At 44.6% G+C, this 23,915-nt stretch overlaps 1 protein-coding gene across 2 annotated transcripts in view; it reads right to left on the minus strand.

Annotated features, from left to right (window-relative positions):
* Positions 1 to 289: 289 nt before the first annotated feature.
* Positions 290 to 23,915, minus strand: part of adarb1b (adenosine deaminase RNA specific B1b) — a 110,944-nt gene continuing 87,318 nt past the window's right edge. For both annotated transcript variants that reach the window (XM_079731595.1, XM_079731596.1), the window contains 9 exons: positions 21,782 to 21,850; positions 17,702 to 18,645; positions 13,423 to 13,537; positions 11,819 to 11,987; positions 11,269 to 11,420; positions 8,375 to 8,543; positions 4,775 to 4,956; positions 2,361 to 2,539; positions 290 to 1,100 (listed from right to left, as the gene is read on the minus strand). In XM_079731595.1, the coding sequence (XP_079587721.1) occupies positions 924 to 1,100; positions 2,361 to 2,539; positions 4,775 to 4,956; positions 8,375 to 8,543; positions 11,269 to 11,420; positions 11,819 to 11,987; positions 13,423 to 13,537; positions 17,702 to 18,645; positions 21,782 to 21,809 (2,115 nt within the window). In that variant the 5' untranslated portion in view covers positions 21,810 to 21,850 and the 3' untranslated portion in view covers positions 290 to 923. The remainder of the gene's footprint in view (positions 1,101 to 2,360; positions 2,540 to 4,774; positions 4,957 to 8,374; positions 8,544 to 11,268; positions 11,421 to 11,818; positions 11,988 to 13,422; positions 13,538 to 17,701; positions 18,646 to 21,781; positions 21,851 to 23,915) is intronic.

Genomic DNA, 23,915 nt, shown 5'->3' on the forward strand with positions numbered 1-23,915 from the left:
AAAATAATTCATTATCATCAATTCATTGCTAAAAATATATAATTCTTAGTTATTTATACAAATAATAATTTATAGTAATTAATATAAACTATAATTCATAGTAATTAATACAAAATATAATTCATACCAATTATAAAAGGAATATAATAATTAGAATAATTGAGGGCCACAACTCTTAGGATCAGGTCTTTCTTTTTAATAAAGGCTCTAAGAAAAAAACACAACTAATACACGTTTTATTATATTTAACCTTTTCTACTAGATTTACATCCTTCAGAAGTACGCATCGCTTTTAAATTAAAAGTAAAATGAAAAAATAAAAGGTACTTAATAAATCAGCCTGTTTTTCTAGGTAAAAACTACATTTCGCACACAATAGACATAATGTCTGTACTTAAAAAAACAAAAAAAACAAGGAGTGATGAATGCAATAAGGAAATATCTGATAAAAACGTCATAAAAAAATCTCAAACGATTTAAAATTCCAGTTTTAAGTTGATTTATAACTATAAACAACAAAACAACAATAATAAAAACAGCATGACGTTTGAGGATGTTCTATGAGGAATGAGAACGAGATGAGGTTGGCGGAGGGGGTATCGTTGGTGAAAACACACATACACACACATATTTACAATGTGTATGAAGTCCACATCCACACACACGCACCCCACCTCCCCACACACACAAAAACACTAACACACACACACACACACACACAGGTCAGGTCGATGGGAAGGGGGGGGGGGGGGGGAGGGTCGCATTCAGGCCTGGGTAAGAGGTGTGGGTTTGTTGTGGTGGGTTGAGCGTGTATTCATGTGTGTTAGTGTGTGTGTGTGTGTGAAGGACAAGTTTGTGAGTTCCAGAAGGGGTGGGGTTCAGATCCTGTCCCCTGGTCCCCTGCTCCCCAATGCCCAGGGGACTCAGGAGGTAAGGGTGAACTGGTCCTGTTCGATGGGCTTCTTTACCCAGGCCCCCAGGCCGGCCTTGTGGAAGGCCTTGATCAGAGCCTGCTTGGCGTCGTGGTACTCAGACGCAGCCTGCTTGGCCTCGTGGTACGAGCCCGGCTTGGACACCTTGATCCTCAGCGTGGAGGACAGCTGTGGGGGGGGGAAGGGGGAGAGAAAGAGGGGGCGAGGGGGGAGGAGGTGGAGCCGGTCGAGGAGAGAGGGGGTGATGGGCGGAGGAGGGTGGAGAGGGAGTGGGTGATGCGGGGAGGAGAGGAGGGGGAGAGAGAGGAGGAGGGGAGAGAGTTAGAGGGGGTGATGGGGGGAGGAGGGTGGAGAGAGAGGAGGAGGGGAGAGAGTTAGAGGGGGTGATGGGGGGAGGAGGGTGGAGAGAGAGAGAGAGAGAGAGAGAGAGAGAGGGAGGGGGGGTGAGGGGGGAGGAGTGGGGGAGAGAGAGGTCGGGAGATGGGAGGAAAGGAGAGGGAAAGGAAAGAGGGAGAGAGAAGACAAAAACCAGGCGGTCACAGTTAATAACGGAGGAGTTGTTGAATAACAGAAAAGCTGGCCTCAACCGAGCACTGTCTCTCCAATGTCCCTCCCTCTCACTTTCTGCCAATCTATCTTACAATTGATCCCCTTCTCACTCGTTCTGTCCGTCTCTCCCACTCTGGCCTCCTCTCAATCTGGCATTCTGTCTCCTTCTTTTCTGTGGGGGTGTAAATATTAATATAGATCTATTCTACAGTGAGACTCGGAGTTGGAAACTTTTTGCTTCCTAAATCACATATTGCATTCTTTCTTTCAAGGATTTTACAACCGGTCAACAATGTCTTACAGACGAAAACAATAAATTTAAACTTAGTTGAAAAATGTTTCAACCCCTAAATTCACTTTATTAAACTCAACTTTTCACACTTGATGACAATGAAATGTGTACACAAAATATGTAAATAGAAAGATAAATAATAGATAAATAGATAGACCTTTCTAGATGCTTTCATCTTCCCACGTTTTGGCAATAAAACAGAAAATGGTGCAATAAAAACTAAGAAGATTCAAAGGTTTGAGTTTTGTGTACGTGTGTGTGTGTGTTCCGTGTGTGTATGTATCCATTGAGGGACACAGCTGTAGGTTCAAGCAGGTTTAAAATAAAGAAAGATAAAGACATACAGGTACACTCTCCTAGACAAAAAGGTACCGGGTTCAATCCCCAATGTTTGCAGCCTACATTTAAGCGTCTTAAAACAAGATAACCTTACCCCTGCCTGCATATTATTGGCCTTGCATCGGTATTCACTTTAAACGGCTTCTGATACAAAGCCTCTGCTCAAAGACTTCAATATGTAATCCCTATGCTAAATCCTGCTGAGGTCCAGGTCCGATGCGGGGTGCGGGAGGGTTTTGGGTTGTTACCTTGGTATGCAAGCGCACCCAGCGGCTATAGAGGGCGTGTTTGCAGAGGCGAGAGGCGCGGCCCACGTCGTCCTTCCCCGTGGTGGCGTTGATGACCTCCAGGGCCTGGTCGCCCACCGCCCAGTTCACGCTGAAGTTAGGGGCCTTGCCCGGCTGACGTGCCTCCGCATTGCTGATGCCTGGGGGAGGGAGGGAGCGGTCAGAGAGTGGTCAGACACACAGGAGGCAAGTAGTTGAGAAATAGTGTGATAAGAAGGTCAGAGCACAAGTCAGGGAACAGTTAGAGCACAAGTCAGGGACAGTCAGGGAACAGTTAAGAGCACAAGTCAGGGAAGGTAACAGATGGAAAAAAGTCAGAGAAGAGTTTGAAAACAAGTGTGAGGGACAGTTAGTAAACAGCTAGTAAACGGAACAGTTAGAGAAAAGCCTGGTACGGTAGAGAACAGCTAGTAAACAGATAGTAAACAGAACAGTTAGAGAAAAGTCTGGTACGGTAGAGAACAGCTAGTAAACAGTTAGAGAAAAGTCTGGTACGGTAGAGAACAGTCATAGAACCATGCGATCAGTCAGAGAACCTTTAGAACAGTCCAAGTAACAGTAACAGTCAAAGTAACAGTCATCCAGCATCCATCCCACTCTTTCAGCCCTCATAATAGGCAGCGAGACTCAGGTTCATCTGTCTACCATTCAGGCAGAAGACAATGTCATCTGGAACAAATGTTGCGCATGATTTAGTCTTTTCTCCTTTCCTTCATTTTAGTAAAGAGATGGTGCGGGAAAGAAGGAGGGAGAGAGCGAGTGTGTGTGTTTGTGCGCACGTACACATACATACGCATGTATGTGTACGTGCGCACTCAACGAGACAGAGGCGGGCATGCATGTGAGTACGGCTCCAGTCCTCTGCCTCCATTAGCTGGGGAGGTGACAGATGATGATGAGGAGGAGGAGGAGGAGGACGAGGACGAGGAGGACGAGGAGAGGATGGAGCGCTACGCCAGTGCCCTTCGCCACTGAAACCCTCTAAAGCGGAAAAGGTTAACGACCTCCCCCGCCATTATCCCCGAACAACCCACAGATCCACAGGCCACGCGGGAAGGACGCCCAGCCCGCCCACTCTCTTATGCCCCCCCCCCCCAGTCCTTGGGAGGTTCAACTCTGGTTCCTTCTGATGGAGTCCACTGGCTGGTCGCCTCAAGACCACGACTAGAGTGGGGGCTCACCTGGCCTCCATTTGTAGATGGTCATTCATGTGGTGTTTAATTCATATGAACACACATATTATATTAATAACTCGTACATATTTAAGAATTTATAATGAATAATTAATAAGATATTCATAATCCACATTACATTGTATATAATCTTAGCCGCTTTTTTATGACTCTACTTCACATTATCTTATATAATTGTCTTTCCAATTTTGGGGGAAATAATTGTATTTGAGATGTTCTTAAAGGGTTTAGATAATTACTATTTTATATTATCACATAGGTGTTCTTTAACTTTCCAATTAACATAAGCTAACAGCCTTCAATGACATATCTAGACATCAAGTCTTGTCTCCTGTATCTACCATTTACCTTTTACCATTTACACAACGCTTTGCAAATGTTGACCATTTGCATAAACCAACATGTTGAACCACATCTCAGTCACAGTATGTAAATGTCACCGCTAATCAATGAGTTCAACCATGGACCACTACCGGTCTCCTATGGCCATGGGAACGCTCTGGAGAGAGTACTGACCATCTAACGGCCATTAGCCATTCACTGTGGAACATTTAGAAAGAGAAAATAATTCCAAAACGAAAAAGGTAAAAGGCATAATTTGGAGTCAAAATAACAAACTAAATGGATTTAAAAATAAAAATGTATAATAATCAGAGTATATAATCTGAAGCATTATTATTTTTTCAAATCTGCTAAATATTAACTTCTGTTAGCGTCTGGACGTCTGATTAAAATTCCCTTGCACCTGGCTCTCAAGTAATCTAATCTATTCTCCTGGTAGCCACTGTGAACCAGTCATGCATTGTGGCTAATACCTGACATAACCTTATCTCCTTCCCTAATCAAACTCCCAACCTAATATTTACCACAAACAACTCTAATATAACCTCAATTTATTTTATAAAATATACGCACGCAGCCACACACGCACGCACGCACGCACACACACGCACACACACACACACACATCAAAGCTAATACGACTCTACTGTACAGTAGAGAAGGATCGTAGAACTCTAAAAGTAGGAGCAGTAACGCTTTTCACCCAGCCCACCCTCCCCTTATCCAATCTCATCACATCAGGTCCTCTGTGCGGTCTGAAGGGGGACTGGCCGGGCTGAACCGGGACTCCACTCCCAAGGAACCACTGACAACAGCAGATACTGAGCCTGGGACACTGACCGCTGAGCAGTGGTCTGTTGAGGCTGAACTGGGTGGGCAGCTCCTCGATCTCCGAGATACGCTGGTACATGGCCCGGGACAGGTGGTCGGCGTGGTACAGGCTGCCCAGGATGATGCTGGAGAAGTAGATGGGCTCCGAGAAGTAGCTCATGAGAGAGCCCTGCACCCCCACCACGTTCCACCTGGCCGGGGGAGATAAGAGAGGAGGGGTGTTACGAGGCGGTCCGGACTCGTGCTCGTGCGCGCTCCCCTCCGTGGTGGGACCAGCCCCCTCCACACTCGCTGCACCGTCCCGCTCCACTGGGGGGCGGGGGGGAGGCTGTCGACTCGTGTTGTCGTTCAGTTCACTTTTTCCACGCGATGATAAACCTGGTCGTTGCACGTTTTTATTTTTACAGGTTCCAAAGTGTGAATGAGTGAAATGAAAGCGTGAATAAGTCAAATACAATCAACTGACACAGTTCCGCCTGTTAAAGGGACAGGCCGTCTGTCCTAGCAGACGAACCAGCCTTTGCCGATGTTTGTTCGCTTTGCCTTTAGCGGCTAGAAGGTACGTACGCACGGAGCGACACAAGCTATTTCAATATATCATTACACTCACACATACACATACACACACGTGTACACAGGGATGCATCCAATTTCATTCTCTCCGGCATTCCAGTGTATTTCCAGGCCGTGTCATTAAGCATCTCTCCTCCCAGTCACCAACCCATTGACACGCTCTGTGGAGCATCACCTGCCTGGGCCCGGGTGGAGCCCCACCGGCCACACACACACACACACACACACACACACAGACACACACACACACACACACACACACACACACACACACAGAAGGAGAGAGAAGGAGAAGGAGTCAGACAGACAGACAGACAGATAGAGGAGCAAGGAGAAAGAAGGAGAGGAAGAGGGAGTTGAGAGAGAGAGAGAGAGAGAGAGAGAGAGGGAGAGAGAGAGAGAGAGAGAGAGGGGGACGGGGGACGGAAAGAAAGAGGGGGTTGCAAGAGAGAGTGAAAGAAAGAGAGGGGGGGAGAGGGAGGTGGGAGAGCAAAATACAAAGACAAAAAAGAACGAATGAGACAGGGAGAGAGAGAGAGCATAGGGAGAGATAGGGGAGTTTGAAAGAGATACTGACTGAGTGCAGGTGAGAGGCTGAGGGCCAGGGAGTTACAGAGAGAGAGAGAGAGAGAGAGAGAGAGAGAGAGAGGAGAGTGGGGGAGTAGGAAAGGCAGCACTAAAATACCATTACTGAGCAACAGAAATAAGACAGTGACAAACATCACTGATGAGGAGCTCGGTGCTGTCAGGCTCCAGGCTGTGCTGTCTGTCGGTGTTTCTATTTGTTTGTGTGTCTGTTTGTGTGGTTAAGAGTGTGTTTGTGCCAGTGTGTGTGTAAGATTGTGTTTTTGTCTGTGTGTGTTTTTTGTCTGTAAGAGTGTTTATGCCTGTGTGTGTTTGTAAGGGTGTGTTTGTGCCTCTGTGTGTGTAAGAGTGTGTTTGTGCCCATGTGTGTATGTAAGAGTGTGTTTGTGCCTGTTTGTGTAAGAGTTTGTTTGCGCCTGTGTAAGAGTGTTTTTGAACCTGTGAGTGTAAGTGTGTTTGAACCAGTGTTTGTAAGGGTGTGTTTGTGCCATGTGTGTGTAAGAGTGTGTTTGAACTTGTGTGTGTAAGAGTGTGTTTGTGCCTGCATGTGTAAGAGTTTGTTTGTGCCTGTGTGTCTAAGAGTGTGTGAAATTGTGAAATTAATAACATAGAGGTTGCGTAGATAGTGGAAATGAGGCCCTGTAGACCTGGGGCTACCAAACTGAAGCATCCAATAATAATATTCCATACGCACCATGAGAGAGAATGCAACTCACTCTCTAGGGCATTGAAGCTAGGTAGTTAGTATAGTATGACAAAGAACGTCACAATATATTTCGTCTCCGGCAAACACTCTCCGTCTCCACACACACACAAGGGTGGGTGTGTCTACATTGTTGTTGTGCTAAACAGCAAACCCCATCACCTCCACCCAAACAGCTGCTGCACCACTGCACAACCCTCCCTAAGCCAGCTACAACAGGTAACAGGAACTCTTACTGGGAGAGATCTTAAAAAGTAGTCCCATCACCACTCTGGTTGAACAAACTCGCAGCTGTGGGTGGGGAGAGATTGCAATAATGACCATTCAATTCACTGTGTTGTGAAGAAATGATGCACCAAAATTATTTGGATGAGTATATGTTTGTCGAATTGTAGTCAATTCAAGTACATTTTTCATATTTACAAAAATGTATTTTGAAAATGTGCCTGGACTCATAGTTTAAGTTGAACCGAAGATAGAGAAACCCCTTATTATAGCACAGTACCATGTGACACAGGGAGCTAGTACTGAAACACACTCTGATCTACCGTCTTAGTTTGAGAGGAACCTTCTTCAGAGATCTACAGCAAGCGCTCCGTCACCGCCGGGTGTGACTGGAGACTCACCGGCAGGAGAGGAAGAGGAGGAGGAGGTGGTGAGGGAAGAGGAGTTATGAGACGCGTTTATCCCCCCATCAGAAGGTAAGACACAGCGTTGCCTTGAACATGGACAGATACTGAAGGCGCAATGAGTTGCCTGTAAAAGTGCCTGAAGGACCCCAGGGCCTATCAATCTGGTCCGTCCCTGCCAGGCTAGAACACACCGCAGGGGGACGGTGTTTGAGTGTCTGTGTCTGTGTGTGCCGGAGCTGTAAAGCAATATGTCACCTTGTGACGAGAGGGGGAAAAGAATGAGGAATGAACACAAAACTACAATGTCTGAATGATTTATGTGTGAAATGCATTCAGACGCGAGCCCACGTCTTTCATTGAATTAAATCCAAACGTTCAGACATTCAGACGTTCTTTCATTTAATTAAAAATAGATGTGTTTACGGACTACTTGTACTCTTGTTTTTGGTTTGGAAAAGTGTTCCTTTTCAAACTTCTAGTTATTTGGTAGAGTAGAAGGAGGCACATTTAATTGACAGAAATAGATAGACTCAGTTATCCTGTACTTGGGCTTAATCAAAGCACCTGAAATAGGCAGAATTATTTATTCATTTTGAAAGGACATCTCATTATCTAATTTTGATCAATTTCAGATAAATAAGAAAATATATATGTATCCGAATAACAAACTGCCTAATGAAATAGAAAAAGGTGCTGAAGTTTGGTTGAGTCAGAAGCCGACCAATGCCAGGGATGATACCCGGGACCTTTGGAAAGGGGATGGGGATTAAACCAACAACCCATTTGGATGGGTATCAAACCACCGTTGTTGGGTGGCACCCAACAACTTTGAGATGGGGATGGAACACACAACCTTCGGCACGAAGATCGTCAGGACCTAGAAAATGGGGATTGACCTTTTGGATGGGGATTGATCCGACAACCTTTGGTATTAAACCCAGGACCTTGGGACGGGAATTGTACCCAGGAACGTTAGGAGGGGGATCAAACCCATGACCTTTTCAGTTAGCACTCAGGGCCTATAACATGGGGTTGGACCTCTGGGATGGGGATGAAACCAAAACCTTTGGGAGGGGAACCAGGAAGCGAACCCAGGAGCCATGGGACTGGACCTACCGTGCGATCTTGTCACTGCAGGACATGGTAAGCAGGCGCTCCCCCTGCAGCACCCCGTCCCAGGTCTGGATGGTGTTGCTGGACCTCACGGGGATGGTCCCCTCCCCAGACTCTATCTTGGTCCTCAGCTGGCCCCGCGCCTTCCTGTTGGGGTGCCGGTCGCCCTGGTCTGGAAGCACAGCGGCAACCAGTTATGACCTGAACCACTTTAATAATTACGGTAATAATTGTATTTAATTATAAGGGTCAGGTCTCATTTAGGCTAACCTCTTCTGCAGAAGAGACCTGATTTGCATCATCACACAAAAGGTTTAATCTGTTAACCTGACACAAGCTGGTTCCGTTAATAACCATTTATAATTTGGTTAAATTGAATAACAATGTATTTGTTGGTCCAGAAATGACGGTCCATACAAACAAAAACGATGACCCAATACATTTTACAATAATGATGGATGGATATCGCAAAATATCAAACCTATTAATGATCGCCTGTAAGTAAATAGCCTTGTGAGACCTTCCAGATATAATTAGGTTAAGGTTTTGAAATTAATATGATGATCTGTAGAGAGAAACTCGCAGGGTTTTGATGGACTCCCTAGGCTGAAACTACACTACGTCAAATCAAAGGAGGCTTCAGTGATAACCACTGATAATCAAGCCTTGAGACGCAAGACGACACAGCGGCCTGAAAACTATTAGCTAATCGTATTTGATCTTTTTTAAAAAAAAAGACAAGTTGATGGTTGTATCAGAAGGAGCCATTATTCAGCGGAACGTTATTAATGTGTCCCGGCGCTATACAAAGCCAGCTATCTCTACAACGACTAATTCAGTGCAGCCGCTATTCAAACCGCACGCACGGACGGGGAAACTGTAGAGGGTGGGGCGGAGGGTGGTTAATCACAAGAGATGGGGAAGACTGATGGAGAGGGAGGGAGGGAGGGAGGGAGGGGATAGAAAGGGAGAGGATGGAAGAGAAAGAGGGGGAGGGAAAGAGAGAGATGGAGGCAGGAGGGAGTTGGAGTGGTTGGGATAAAAGAGTGAGAGAGAGAGAGGGAGAGAGAGATTTAGACAAAACATGCTAATTACTTCAGCTTTATTTGAAAGGTGTTTGTTAAGCGCATTCGGACAGCGGAGCACAATTCTAATTAAATGAAACGGAGCACAGAAAGTGGAAACAGAGAGTTAATTGAATGAAAATAAACAGATGTCGATATTGAATTTGAGATTCAATTAAAAATGAGTCAGAGGGTGTGGGGAGGAGGGGGAGACGGAGCAGAAAGGGGTTATGAATAATAGCGGAGCCACTGTATGGGGACTTTGTTTTACGCCCCTTATCAAGAATGTGTTGAATCGCACGAGCAAAATGTGCACTTGTGTATGTACAAGTGTGTTTGTGCATGTGTGTATGTGCATGTGTGTACGGGTTTGTGACACGTAACAGACCACAAATTGGCAGAATTGCACATCGTACAAATTTCATGGAGGCGACTCGGCATACCACGTGATTCTGCTACTTAGTATTAATCATTTAGCACACGCTTTTATCTCAAGCCACTCACTGTTTACTATTTGGCCATTTAGTAGATGCTTTTATCTGAAGCCACTCCCTATTTACTATTTAGTCATTTATATACTAAATGACTAAATAGTAAATAGCGAGTGGCTTCAGATTAAGTCTACAAAATTTTTGGTGGACGCTTTTATCTGAAGCTATTCACTAGTTAGCCATTAGTAGACGCTATTATCTCAAGCCACTCGCTTTTTACTATTTAGCCATTTAGTAGACGCTTTTATCTGAAAACACTCCTATTTAATATTTAGTAATTTAGTTACTAAATTACTAAATAGAAAATAGCGAGTGGCATCAGATAAAAGTGTCTACAACATTTTAGTAGACGGTTTTATCTGAGGCCACTCCCTATTTGCTATTTAAGCATTTAGTAGACGTTATTATCTGAAGCCACTCTCTTTTTACTATTTAGCCATTTAGTAGACGCTTTTATCTGAAAACACTCGTATTTAATATTTAGTAATTTAGTTACTAAATTACTAAATAGAAAATAGCAAGTGGCTTCAGATAAAAGTGTCTACAACATTTTAGTAGACGCTTTTATCTGAGGCCACTCCCTATTTACTATTTAGGCATTTAGTAGACGTTATTATCTGAAGCCACTCGCTATTTACTATTTAGCCATTTAGTAGACGCTTTTATCTGAAAACACTCCTATTTAATATTTAGTAATTTAGTTACTAAATTACTAAATAGAAAATAGCGAGTGGCTTCAGATAAAAGCGTCTACAACATTTTAGTAGACACTTTTATCTGAGGCCACTCCCTATTTACTATTTAGGCATTTAGTAGACGTTATTATCTGAAGCCACTTGCTTTACTATTTAGCCATTTAGTAGATGCTTTTATCTGAAGCTACTCGCTGTTCACTATTTAGCCATTTAGTAGACAAACACTATTATCCATTGGGAGTTCAGATATGTCCTACAGGAGCAGGTAGGCGTTAAGAGCATCCTTGCTAAAGGTAGACTGTGGACATTCAGGAACAAACCCAGAACCTTTTGGCTGGAGGCTGAAAACTCTGACTACTACACTATTCTGTCCCTGCTGAAAACCAATCGGAACGCGGGGCATGACAGCCCAGTGCTACGGGTGTTAGTCCTCCCAGCCGTGAAGTTCAGGGTTTCATTCCCAAATGTCTGCAGTCTAACCTGCCGTCACCCTTGAGCAAGACGCCCAAAGCCCTACCTTAATGATGGAGCTCCAAACAAAGTCTGCTTCCTGACTCGTTGTAAATCTCTTAACTAAACTGAACCAGTGTCTCATTTGACTGGTGCGGGGGTGTCGTCAGTGTGTGTGTGTGAGCGTGTGCACATACCTTCCATTGCTGCCTCGTGGGGGGAGAATATGCGTGCGTCTCCGCAGGGAGAGGTGCTGATGTACAGGTGGAACTGGACGTTGTCCTTCAGCCGGTAGCCGCGCTTGTCACAGCGGAGGAATATCGACTTCTGGTGCTCCTCCCGGTTGTTCCTGTGTGTGTGTGTGTGTGTGTGTGTGTGTGTGTGGGGGTGGGGGGTGGTGGAGACGAAGCAGATCAAAGCAGGTTAGATATGAGGCTCGTATTCTGAATAGTCCCACGTCCAAGTCCAAATTTCTTTAGGCTACAGAATGAAGGTGTTCTAAATATTCCAAATGAGACTATTGATTGAAAACTCCCGTATTCAAACAAAAACATACATAAACGCAACACTCAAACTCAGACACTTACGCGTGCACCTACTCTATTCGCCCTTACATTTCATTACATATATTTCTATGCGATCAGTGTAAAACCGTGACACCACACACACACTCTTTGATGCACACACACATACACATTAAGACGCACACACACACACACACAAACACACACACAGCCAGAGACTGACCCCAGGAAGTGCTCCAGCTGGGTGTAGAGGTATCTGATTAGCGAGCGGCGGGCGATGATCTCAGCGTGACAGTCGTTGAGCGCCAGGCCGCGGTCGCTCATGTACTCGCCGTTGATGCACTTGGTTCCCGTGGAAACGCAGATCACCTGCGCCTCCTTCACGTCGGTGCCTGAGGGGAGTCGGGTGGGGTCGGGGGTGAAGGAACAAGGACGTTAGTAAGACGCACACGAAGACAGACACACACAGACACACACGCAGACTTGAGAGACGAGGCGTGGTCGCTCATTGTATCTGGTGATGGGCAGTGAGTGTTTATGTGTGAAATGCATTCAGACGAATAGTCTGAATGCCCCTTAACCCCATGGTGATACAGAGCAATACACACAATGATGTGTTTTACTATTCACATTCATATACATCGATGATGGAGCTAGTTTGTCTGCTGGTGTGTGTTTCAACAGGTTATTTGATTTTAGTGATGCTAAAAGAGCTAAAATGTACTACGCAAATAAAAGGCTCAAACATACTTTTTTAATATGTATCCATCCATCCATCTATCAAAAAGCCAGTTTTCTCACATTAACGGACAAATATCGTAGTAGTGATATTGAAACGTATCTTGGCCACAGGTTCGGATCAATAGTAAAGTTACTCGGCGCTGCCCCCCAGCTAGTGTTTCCTAGCGTAGAGAAGCGAAGAGCAGGGCATATGGTCCTGCTACGCTACTCTGTTCTGCTTCTGCTACGCCTCCTGAACTGAGCGGGATCTCAACCATCCATGTGGGCTCAACATATTGATAATGTGTCCAGAAAACAGAACCTCAAAGAGAACGGACAGAACGTCAAAAGAGAAAAAAGACCTCAAGCAAAATATAACACTTCATTACTGATATAGTTATATACATTCATCAATCTACCTACCTACCTAATTTCTCTAAGCAAAACAAACTATATCATCCATCGGTTACAGCATTTGAATACACCCGTATGTGCTGGATGTAGATGTGTTATATCGACCTATAGGAACCACAAGCACCACTTTGGAAGCATTTGAAAAATAAGTTTTGTTTTTGTAAACTTCATAATGTAGAGTGACAACCTAGTGTGTGTTTAACGGTCCGTACAAGGCCTGGTGTTTTAGATTTAATGCCAGGAGAATATAACCCCTGTACTTAAAGCAAAGTGCCACACTGTTATTATGATTGATGGCCTTTATCCCAGTGGCTTCTCCAAAAGCATCTTTCAACGGTTAAAAACAAGAGGGAATCTTTTTCTATAACAATTGTAAGTGTTTTTGATGGATCAATGAGTTAAACAGGGGAATATTTACTATTTAGTGATCAGAAGATGCTTTTATCTATACTGACTTGAAAGGCATTTCTTTTAATATCCATGTTAGAAGCAGGTAGGGGTTTGAGGTACACATCCCCCCAGGATGTGTACAGGTAGTCTGCAGACATTGGGGGACCGGGTCACACCCGAACCAGTCCACTGTCCTAGCCCTGATGGATGAACTAAAGGATTTCATGGGGCGACTTCAACACTTTCTTACACGTTAGGTCAATACCTTCCTACACGCCTCATTTCAGCATGCCTGTCATCTACCTGTTGTCATGACGACCCCCGCAAGGACTTTCCGCCGTGCGTGAGGGGAGGTGAAGTTTTCTGTCAGCTCACTGAACTTATCCACCACCAGACGGGAAACGGCGTCTGCAAGCACCTGGGGAATAACACACACACAAACCATTAACACACGTACACACCGTTAACACACACATAGCGTACGAACACACAGTACACAAAAACAAATAGCGTACACCCACACACACACACATACCGTTTACACACACGCATACCATTATACACAAGACATACCGTACGCACACACATCCCATTTACAAGCACCCGTACCGTACGCACACACAACCGACCCACATTTACCTTCACAAAGAAAATCACATGCATCAAAACATTTACACAAGCACACAAAAACACTGACAGACGCACGTGCCTCCACAAAGAATCACACACATAAAACCATCTACGCACCCCCCCCCCACACACACACACACACACACACACACACACAGACCCCCCACACACATAGACACTGAACGAGCCACTCCTTGCCGCGGCGTCTCCCTGGTCAGTCACCTTGTCCCCGGGCGTCCACCTCTAACGCGGTGGAAATGATGACGGGCGGGAGAGCACCGCACGGCTCGATGGCCTCAAATTAGGGAGATTAGTGAGATATCAGCAGAGACCCCCCCCCCCCCCCCCGGCAACGCCGCGCCGCTGTGGCCTGCCAAGGTCGCAGACCGATGGTGCATTTAACCACAGGGTCCGGGCCGAACACATCTTTTAAAAAACGTTTAAGCTTTATTATTAAACAATCTCGGCCAGAAGCCCTTTGCTGTGACGAAGTGCTTTGTGGCATACGCACGTTGAATCGGAGGTGGTAAATGGACTGCGTTAATACGGTGCTTTACGCAAAGCGCGGCACAATTAGTGCCCCCGCATTCACCCCGTTCACACGCTGAGTGTGGTGTCAACCGTAGCAGCCGGCGCGTAAGGAGGGGTTTAGGTGGAGGGGTTTAGGTGTCTTGCTCAGGGACACCACTGCCACACTTGGCGAGGAGGAGCCGGGGAGGGAACCAGCATCCTTCTGGGTGCCAGACGCCCAACTCACTCCCGAGCTACTGCTGTCCTCTAGCGAGGCAACTGGGAGACCAACTAGCCAGCGAATCAATGGGCAGGATTGTGTACGTTGAGTTGCCCAAACTAACTCTTTTAGGGTCAGTTTTATTTGAATGTGGCTCTCTCTGTTGTATGTGCCTTCTGTTTTCTCTATTGTAAGATGCGTGTAAACATTATCTATCTGCCTGCATTTTAAGTTGAAATTAGGGATGGGTCAGAATATTCGATTATTTGTTCCCGAGGGTCAAAATCGATTTCTAACATTTGGACCGTTAACATTTTTCCCCATTCAAATATAGTTTTTTTCACAAGCCATAACTTTGTTTCCCTGGTAACACCTGAGGGTATGACTAATACCTGGAACATTCATTACCTTCCCGTAAGGTTCTTATGCAACGTAAACGTTGTTCACTCCTCCAGTAAATAGGACGGACCTTAGCTACGACTTGGCAACGGGAGGTATTCTAGTCCGCTCAACTATGAGCCAGAGAGCTAACATTATGCATTATGCATATTTATAATTCAAAATTCATCCCAGCCTTTATACAACAGATACCCTAGGGCAGGGGTCGGCAACCCTAGGCACGCTTGCCACCACTGGCACGGGGCAGCATAATCATTGGCACACTTGAAAAAAATAATAATATATATATATTTTTTTTTTTTGATTATTATTAAAAAATTTCACAGCACAATGGGGCAGCATAATCATTGCTACCATTTATTTTTTTTGCACTTTATTCTGTTTTGGGCATTTCCTCCCAGTGCAAATATGTTTAAATTAGTTACAGAAAGCAGTGTTCTGAAATGGGATCAATTAAAAGTTTTTAAACCTATGTTGTGAGTAATAGAGAATAAAATATTTAAAATATTGTTGCAAGTGGCCTGTATGCATTGCCTTCACATGGTTTTGCAAAGCTGTACATGTTTTAAAGATATTGATGTGGATGGTTCCAACATTCTCATATATTCTCGTTTTTTACATTTCTCACAGTGCAAATATGTTTTTGAATGAGTTTCTGAATGTTTCTGATATGTAAGTATAATTTGTAAGCCCATGTTGCAAATATAACAACCAAAAAAACATTTAAAATGTTGATGCATGATTGTGGACTATGTGGAAATAGTACAATTCCAGGTCTTCTGGAAATGTTTTTGGTCCCTGTGTCATAATTCAGCTTAATTTTTAATATATTGTTGCTTAAGGCACACTCATTAACGAGAAAATGTCAAACTGGCACTGCACGTTGAAAAGGTTGCTGACCCCTGCTCTAGGGTTTATAGAATATAACCGCATTGTCTGATTACAGTTTAATTCATTTTTCACAATTTACCAGCTCTTGTTTTGAAGAATAATCACGGCGCCATTCGTTTCAATGGAGATCGCGACGGTCTATACTTTCAACATAAAGTGTACATATTTATAATTTGAAATTCGTCCCAGCCTTTATACCACAGATACTAGGGTCTATAGCATATAACCGCGTTTTCTGATCACAGTTTAATGCATTTTTCACAACAGACAATTTGACTCGAACTACTTAGCAGGTAGTTGTTTTTTTGCGTTTAAGATATTAAGTGATTTCTTCGATTTGTTCTTCGGCACACATCGAATAATCGATTATTCATTCATACCACCCACCGATTATTCGACCATGAAAAATTTGAGTTATTCACATTCCTAGTTGAAATGAGTTTTAAGATGCTTTTAGTCAACGGTGAACAGTTGAAAATGTGTCGGTTAAAATTGCGTATTTATTTTGTTGTTAAACTAAAAACAACTGCATCTACCTTAATGGATGGGTCAAAATCCAGCTTTTTTAAAACATAATTTTAAGGTTTTTAGGTATGGGCACAATAAACCTACTCAACTCATAAACTATCAGGAATACAATTAGGTGATGAATTCATTAAAACACAGAGCGTGAGCGAACATGGAACAGCACGGTAGAAACAGTTTAACTTAAACAGTTCCTCCTATTAGCCCGCCGCCAGAATACTTACACACATTAAGTAAATATCAACGGACGTGAATTAATAAGGGAAATTAGTTAGGGGGGTGTTGGCACTATCGCTAAACGGGAGGGGGGGGGGGGGGGAGTCGTCACCATCGTCGAATAAATCACCTGCACCTCTGGAGAGCGTAAGTAAATAAGGACGGGGAATGCCGGACAAGCTTGGTGGGGACGCCGTTGACAGTACATCTCGCTGATTGCCTGCGCCAGCTCCATTATCTTGCTTCACACAGAGACACGTCCCTGACCATCACCTCTAGTGTGTGGGCAGACGCAGACACCTGCCTGCCCCCCCCCCCCCCCCCCTTCCCAGCGGGATGAGGACTTTACTGAAAAGAGCTGTCAAAAGAGAGGACTTCACACACACACTGAGCGGCTCTGCATGTCTGTGGGTCCAAGGGGGGAAGGAAAACACACAGATACACGAAGGCTTTCTCGGGCCAACAGTCAACTTTTGAAAAGAGCAACTGGCCCTTTATGCTGTGGTTTCCTCCACAATGTATGTGCAAATCTATATTTAGGTAAAATTTTTTCTGCCAACGCGCAACATTAACAGAATGTCCCTTTGAAAAAGTGTTCAAAGGAAGGTTGTGCAGAAATTCCTTTTTTTTATTGTGTTTTCCTTAGTTTCCGAACATTCCTTTGCAGCGTCCATGGAAAACTTTTTGAGTTTGAACTTCAAATTACAAAAACTATTAGCACTACTTTAAAAGGTAATCTTCCCTTAATTAAATCTTCAGTCATACTAGACTGTCGTCTTAATTTTGAAGGATTGCTTCGAGTCCAGTGAGGGTTAACAGAGTATCTCATTGCTCCATTTCTACAGGACCGGGAATATAATTGAAAATTAAAGAGCTTGTCTCAACTGAATCCTTAAAACAGAATGTGAAAGCGAAGCACAGAGATGAAATTGGAATTAACCTAAAGAGAATAAGACAATAACGGTCGGGTCTGATCCTAACCAGCCACACCGAAAGCTCTCGAATCACCTGGTTTCGGATCAAACCCGAACGCACCTCATATTCTAAAGCAACCGACCATCACCTTCATAACCCACCCAGTCTGACGGCAGGCCCCACCACCGCAACTAACCAATTTTCTGCAGGGAACCCTGCATCACAAGTGTAACAGTACATAAAGCATTAGATCACTGCATAGAGCGACAGCGTTACCTGGGGGAGGTGCAGCTGCAGCCCCTCTCGCGGGATGGGCTGGCGGGACGGCGTCTGGTCCAGCTGCATGTTGAAGAGCGCCGACAGCACGGCCTGCGCCGCCCGCGCCTTGGCCAGCTTTTTGTTGCGCCCTGAGCCCTCGAACGTCTGCGCGTCCACCGTCACCGACATCACAAAGTTCTTGGCGTGGCTCTCGCCGCTCTCCGACACAAAGTCGTACTTGAGTCCCGGCCGCAGCTCGTTCAGGATCATCACCGGGTTCTTCCCGCTGGTGGGCGAGCTGAAGGCCGACGGCGGGGGCAGGGGCGCCTGGGCAAGGCCGCTGCCGGGGGGCACGGGCAGGGGGTACTCCCCCAGCGAGTTCAGGGGCCCACTCCCGTTGGAGCCCAGGTAGAAGGCGTCGTCGGGTGGCGCCGGCGTCTCGAAGCCGTTGAACAGCATGTCGGGGAAGTCCGCCTGGTCGGAGGTGAAGTCCGTGTTGACGGTCAGCGTGCGGCCCATGGCCAGGTGGGCCTCGGAGGCATTGGGGAACTGCACGAAGGAGCGCAGCGCCTTCTCCGCCGCGTTGAGCTTGGCCTTCTTCTTGGTGGGGCCCATGCCCTCGAAGAGCTGTCCGTTGACCTCCACCGTCATGACGAACACGGGCGCGTGCACGGGGCCGGTCTGGGACAGCAGCTTGTACTGCAGGCCGGGCTTGATCTCGTTCAGCTGCATCAGGGCGTTCTTGGGAAGCACGGGCCCCGGCGTTTTCTTGCGCTTCTTGGCGCGGAACTTGGAGTGCGAGTGTCCGTTGCTGCCCTCTTCCAGCGGGCGCTTGCGGCTGCCGCCGCCGCCGCCGCCCCCCCCGCCGCTGCCGTTGGAGAGCGGCTCGGCCCCGGCCCCGCCCTCTTTGGAGGACACGTTGTCATGGTTACGGTTTTCCTTAACCTCGGTGCTGCTCGAACCTGCGGTGCCCAGAAAGAGTAACTTACAGCGCCTTCGTTGCAGGATCTTGTAAATGCAAAATTTATGGATTCCTTTATCACTCTTTGGAACTGAACCAGTGATTTGTGTTTCTTCATGATAAGAAAAGGAGCCAGGTTTAGATTTTGGCCAACATTAGTCTCTCCTTTTTCTAAGTCTAATCTTTATCCCTTGGACCGCTAAAAGGTATAATTGCAGTTATGATTGACCACTTTTGTCATGTTAATAGGAATAGAGGATAGATTACCATTTCGGGTTTTCATGTAAATAAGTGAGTGAGGATATGCTATGATTTAACAAGAATTAGGGTTAGTTTGGTAAATTCTAGCTTTTTAATAGAAGGGGAAAACATTGGGAAAAGTAATCATGTCTTTATCTAAATAAATACTGTAATGTAACATGCATGTAAACAATGCACAATAAATGTATTATAAGTTAAAATAACATAATACTATAAATTCTCCCTGACTGTCAAATTTGCATATTTCTCAATGAAAGTCAAATGTACAAATGAAGGTTCTCTATAACTATGCATTGAATATTAACTCAGGATTAAGATTGTAGGAAACACATATCACCAGGTCCAGTTAACAAAGCGGATGGAATAGTGGTGCAAAAATTTCCATTTATAACATCCTTCAGCAAAGACTGAATAGGTTACTCCTTGCGGTACTCGAGGGAGAAGGGGGGTGGAGGAGGGTTGGGGGGTGCCCTAGATAGATGTTTGGGTTCGTGGGAGGAGGAAGAGGAGGAGGGTTGGTGGGTGCATGGGGAGGAGTGCAGGAGGTGGTGAAGGAAATCGAGGACCAGGCAGACAGGAGAGGAACCTTCGTCCACCAAAGAAGAAGATCTTGGGAGCGACCAGGCCACTTGGTTCAGGTGTTTAACAACGTGCTGGCAAACCCTTGTTACATGATGTTGTTTCCAGGCCAAGGAACCACCCAGACATCCATGGAGGACTACAGAATCCTGATCTAATGGTGATGGGCCACAGAGCCTCCCCTCCTTCATCTTTAAGCTCTGAACGTCGCGTATGCGGTAGTTAAACCGATGCACTGGCAAGCCCATACCCTCTGAATGCCATCAGAGATAAGACCCAGAATGAACTAGTCGAGTCTATTCTAAATTGGACTTTTGTCGTGAAAGTGTCATGAAAGATAACATAGTCATACAGTCAATGCACAGGCCAGCCAGGGATCATAGAGGAGGACATTTGACAATGCGGAAAGGCAAACTATTACTACCACTTATGCTAATATAACTGATATGAGAGTATTGGCAGAAACAAATGTCAGGTTATTAAACTTGTTTGGTTTGTATAAAAAAAGCAGAATGCCAACACCAACAGGCCACAGCAATCAACTGATAACGAAACCAATGACAGGGCTGACAGGACAGACAGAAAATCAAGGAGCATGCTCATGTTTGCAGATTCAATTCCTACGACCAATAAAGAAATTACAAATAAATCTGTTCATTCTAAAAAATCTTTTGATAGCTAAAAATGAAGATGATCCTAAAAATCATAGATCATGAATAGAAAAAAATATATTTTCCAGTTAAACATTATTAATTATTTTGGAATAAATAGCTTAAAGTTGCAATGTGTACGTTTTGAGCCCCCACAACATAGTAGTTGGGAGACTCTCACAATTCAAAAACTCTATAACAGTGTTCTGTCTCCTCCAACTGGCCGGTAAACTGTGACGTGAACTAGCATAGCTTGGCTGACTTGGTGGGGAGAGTGGGAGGGGTTTGGTGGTATGATTCTTGTAAACAAAGACAGGTATGCTGTAGTAAACAAAGACTGCAGTATGGGCTGACCAGCATATTAGATCACCTATATGATGTGATTTTACTGATTACATTATGGAAATCACTATCAATAAGCACTGAGTACAGATCTGTTAAGATTATTTTAAGCCCAACGCTTGTTGAAATGTCACACATTGCGACTTTAGGTAAGGTTCCTTAAAATATTCAGCAGTTTTCCTGCTATTGCCTTTAGATCAAAGCTGCAGCAGCAAGCTTGAGTTTAAGCTTCTTAATCATACTTCGGAGTGGATTGAGGCTCTGGCATTTCTGATCATTTGCCTTTTTATAATCAGCATTTATTTTAGGTCTGGCAAATGAAATCCCTCACATATTTGTATGAGGGGCAAAATCTAAGATTACCTTTTTTTTTGCCATAAAAAGTGTGTGTGTGTATGACTAAACTCACACTGCACTGCAGTCTCAGCACCGAGGAAGCAAAGCTTCAATAGAAACGTTTCCCTTTGACTTCATGTCAGCCATGTTTCAATAAGAACTGAAGATGGTGGTTCCTTAGGGGGGGGAAATCATAGCTCGTCCTGAAAGAACGGTTTCCCTGATCCCTACTCATCTGATGTAGGGGATCCTACCCCGAACATCCAATTAAACCTCAATACACCCAGAAGACAGGAGGGGGTGGGGAGGGAGGAGGAATGGAAGAAGATAGGAAGACGGGGAAGGTAAGTTGTTTGACCTGCTGCTTTTCAGATAAAATAATTAGTTCTTCCATAAAAGTTTCTGCACAGTAAAGTTCAGCTTTCTGTGTGAATATAAGTGGCCTATGCTTCCCTGTGTGTGTGTGTGTCTGCATTTGAGAGAAAGTGTGTGTGTTTTTATAGGTGTGTGCACGTGTTTCAGGTTCATGTAAGGACTGTAAGCAGAGTCACGTGCATTTATGGTTTTACTCGCACATTGTGAATTCACACGCCAAACAATGAAGCATTTTCTAGCTATATTATGCTAATACAATAATCTTTAAGTCGGAGGGAAACACATAGACAGCAAATAAAATATTCAGATAGAGAGAGAGAGAGAGAGAGAGAGAGAGAGAGAGACAGAGAAAAGAAAGACAAAAAAGAGAAAGAGAGAAAGAGAGGAAAGAAAGACTGACGGATTGAAAGCGATAGACGTAAAGGAGGAGAAGGACAGGCAGAGAGGCAGGCGGGCAGATAAGCCAAGACAACCATTTAAACACAAACACTTGAGTGACAAACCAACACAGACCCCGGACGGGAAGACATGCAGCCTAACAGACAGGAAGGAGGAGGAGGAGGAGGAGGAAGAGGAGTCGAAGAAGACACTCACTCATGTTCTCTTCCTCGTCCACATCCATGGTGAAGGGTTTGGCCTGGCCTGGCCCGGCTGCTGCTCCACCTGGAGGGAAGGGGGGGAGAGAGGGAGGAGGGAGAGAGAGAGAGAGCACGGATATTGAGTAATTTTGAGGCTGCTGAGGTTTCAAGGTGAGGGATCCAGACTGACAGAAGCAGTCTATTGTGACTTTAATATCCTCCTATTAGACCTCATTTCCCCTGCTCAGAGATATACTGGCTCTGACACAGCCCCCCCCCCCCCCCCCCCCACACACACACACACACACACACACACATGGCTCAGCCTCTGCTCTCTATAGAGCTTACACACGCACGCCCACAAACACACACCCACACGGACACAGTTTCATGTAAAAACTTCACAAGTATATATTTATTCAGTATGCGCATGAGCAAATTCCCTCCATCAGCATGAATAACATTTCATAGAAACCACACCCACACACACAAGCAAGCACACGCACGCAAACACACGAGAGGTATTATAAAGAGCTTTTCAAACATCACACATATTTCACAGTTCAACAGAGTTTAGACCTTTTTTTGCACAATGAACATGCGATTCAAACACATTTCACATCAAAGCTGGAGGCACAACCCGGCACAACGGTGGCTCAATCCACAAAACAGCCCCGGAAGGATTAACACTTCTTAAGACCACTGGAGAAAAGGAAATATCTGGTGCAATGTCCACGCAGTGACCGAAAAACATCCATTCCAGGTTGGTGATTTAGCGACACTCAACCAGGATTAAGTGGCCAAGCATAGTACGGAAAACGGTCTGAATTAAAGAGGTGATTATCTGCGGAGATGGGGAAAGTTATAGCATGTACGGTTAGATTACCATCAAATGAATGCTTCTTCAGAGATCCGCTGAGCTGCGCTGACCAGGGAGAACACTGAGCAGTCCACGGGGCCACTTGCTTAGAATCACCGTAAAGATATAGATTTATGATAATTCCTAATAATTTAAATAATATTGTTTATATTCCTATTTTTCCCAAATTGGAAATACAAGCAAATAGAGTGTTCTCAAGTGGTATTTTTCAAAATGTTAATCCAACAGTTAAACAGTTAATCCAAATTCAAACCATTAAACCAAAGGCCTAACGATGGAAGGTTTTGTATAGTTCTTCAATTGAATTCTCTACCTAAAACTTGAGCTCACACCAGCCACGTCAGGGAAGACCAAAAACATGAGGAGCATCTATATATAGGTAAAGGCAGAAGTAAACATATCTACGAATCAGAGAATACAATAAGAAATGAAGACGAAACAAGAAAACAACAGCATAAGGATTTGAAACAGACTGTACCAATTCAACTTCTGCATCTTTTCACTGGAACTTCCATTCTTCGTCCAAACTAAGCTAAATGGGCAAATTAATCTAAACTAATGTCGAATGACAGTAAAATATGCTAGCACAATTATGGGCCAATTAAAGATTCATATTCCGCTCAATAATTTCAGATGAAGAAGCGGGCTGGATGTGTGGAGAGAGGGATAAGGGAGGAGGGAGGGAGATGGGATTTTTCTTTGGCAGCTAAGAGAGTTTCCAAAATTGCAGACAGGTGTGTACGGCCCCTCAACTCTATGCACGGCTAGTTTTCACTGGAAAACACACCTGTACACCGCAGGAAGACAGACGGACACGCATGAAGCACAAAAACCCATTCATAGTCACAGAAACATGGGGAGTGTGCACTGTTGACCGACATGCAAAGGATGGCTAGCGGATGCTTTCTGGTAAACAGATAAGAGATAAGTTCAGATAAGTTCTGGACAAAATCTTCAATCACATTTTCATGGTAAATAAACGTTGGAAACATTAAGTGGAATTTGTTTTTATCTTGCAAAGGCCTCTCTCTTCTCTGAGAAGGTGATGAATTCTTCAAAATATAATTTAAGAGTGAAATACAATGCAATTGATGCTCTTTGTATCTTTAAAAAAAAAAAAAGCACATACAAGAGTACATTTCATTTTTTTAAAAGGGATATTAATCATTTCTTTTTAAAGGCATTGGACTTGATTTAGCTAACTGTATTAAGATTGGACCAATGAATGGAAGAATGGAGACTGGATGAATGAAGCCCATGTCTCAAACAC

This window comes from Pollachius pollachius, assembly GCF_949987615.1.
Source record: "Pollachius pollachius genome assembly, chromosome: 3".
NCBI classification, from domain to species: domain Eukaryota; kingdom Metazoa; phylum Chordata; class Actinopteri; order Gadiformes; family Gadidae; genus Pollachius; species Pollachius pollachius.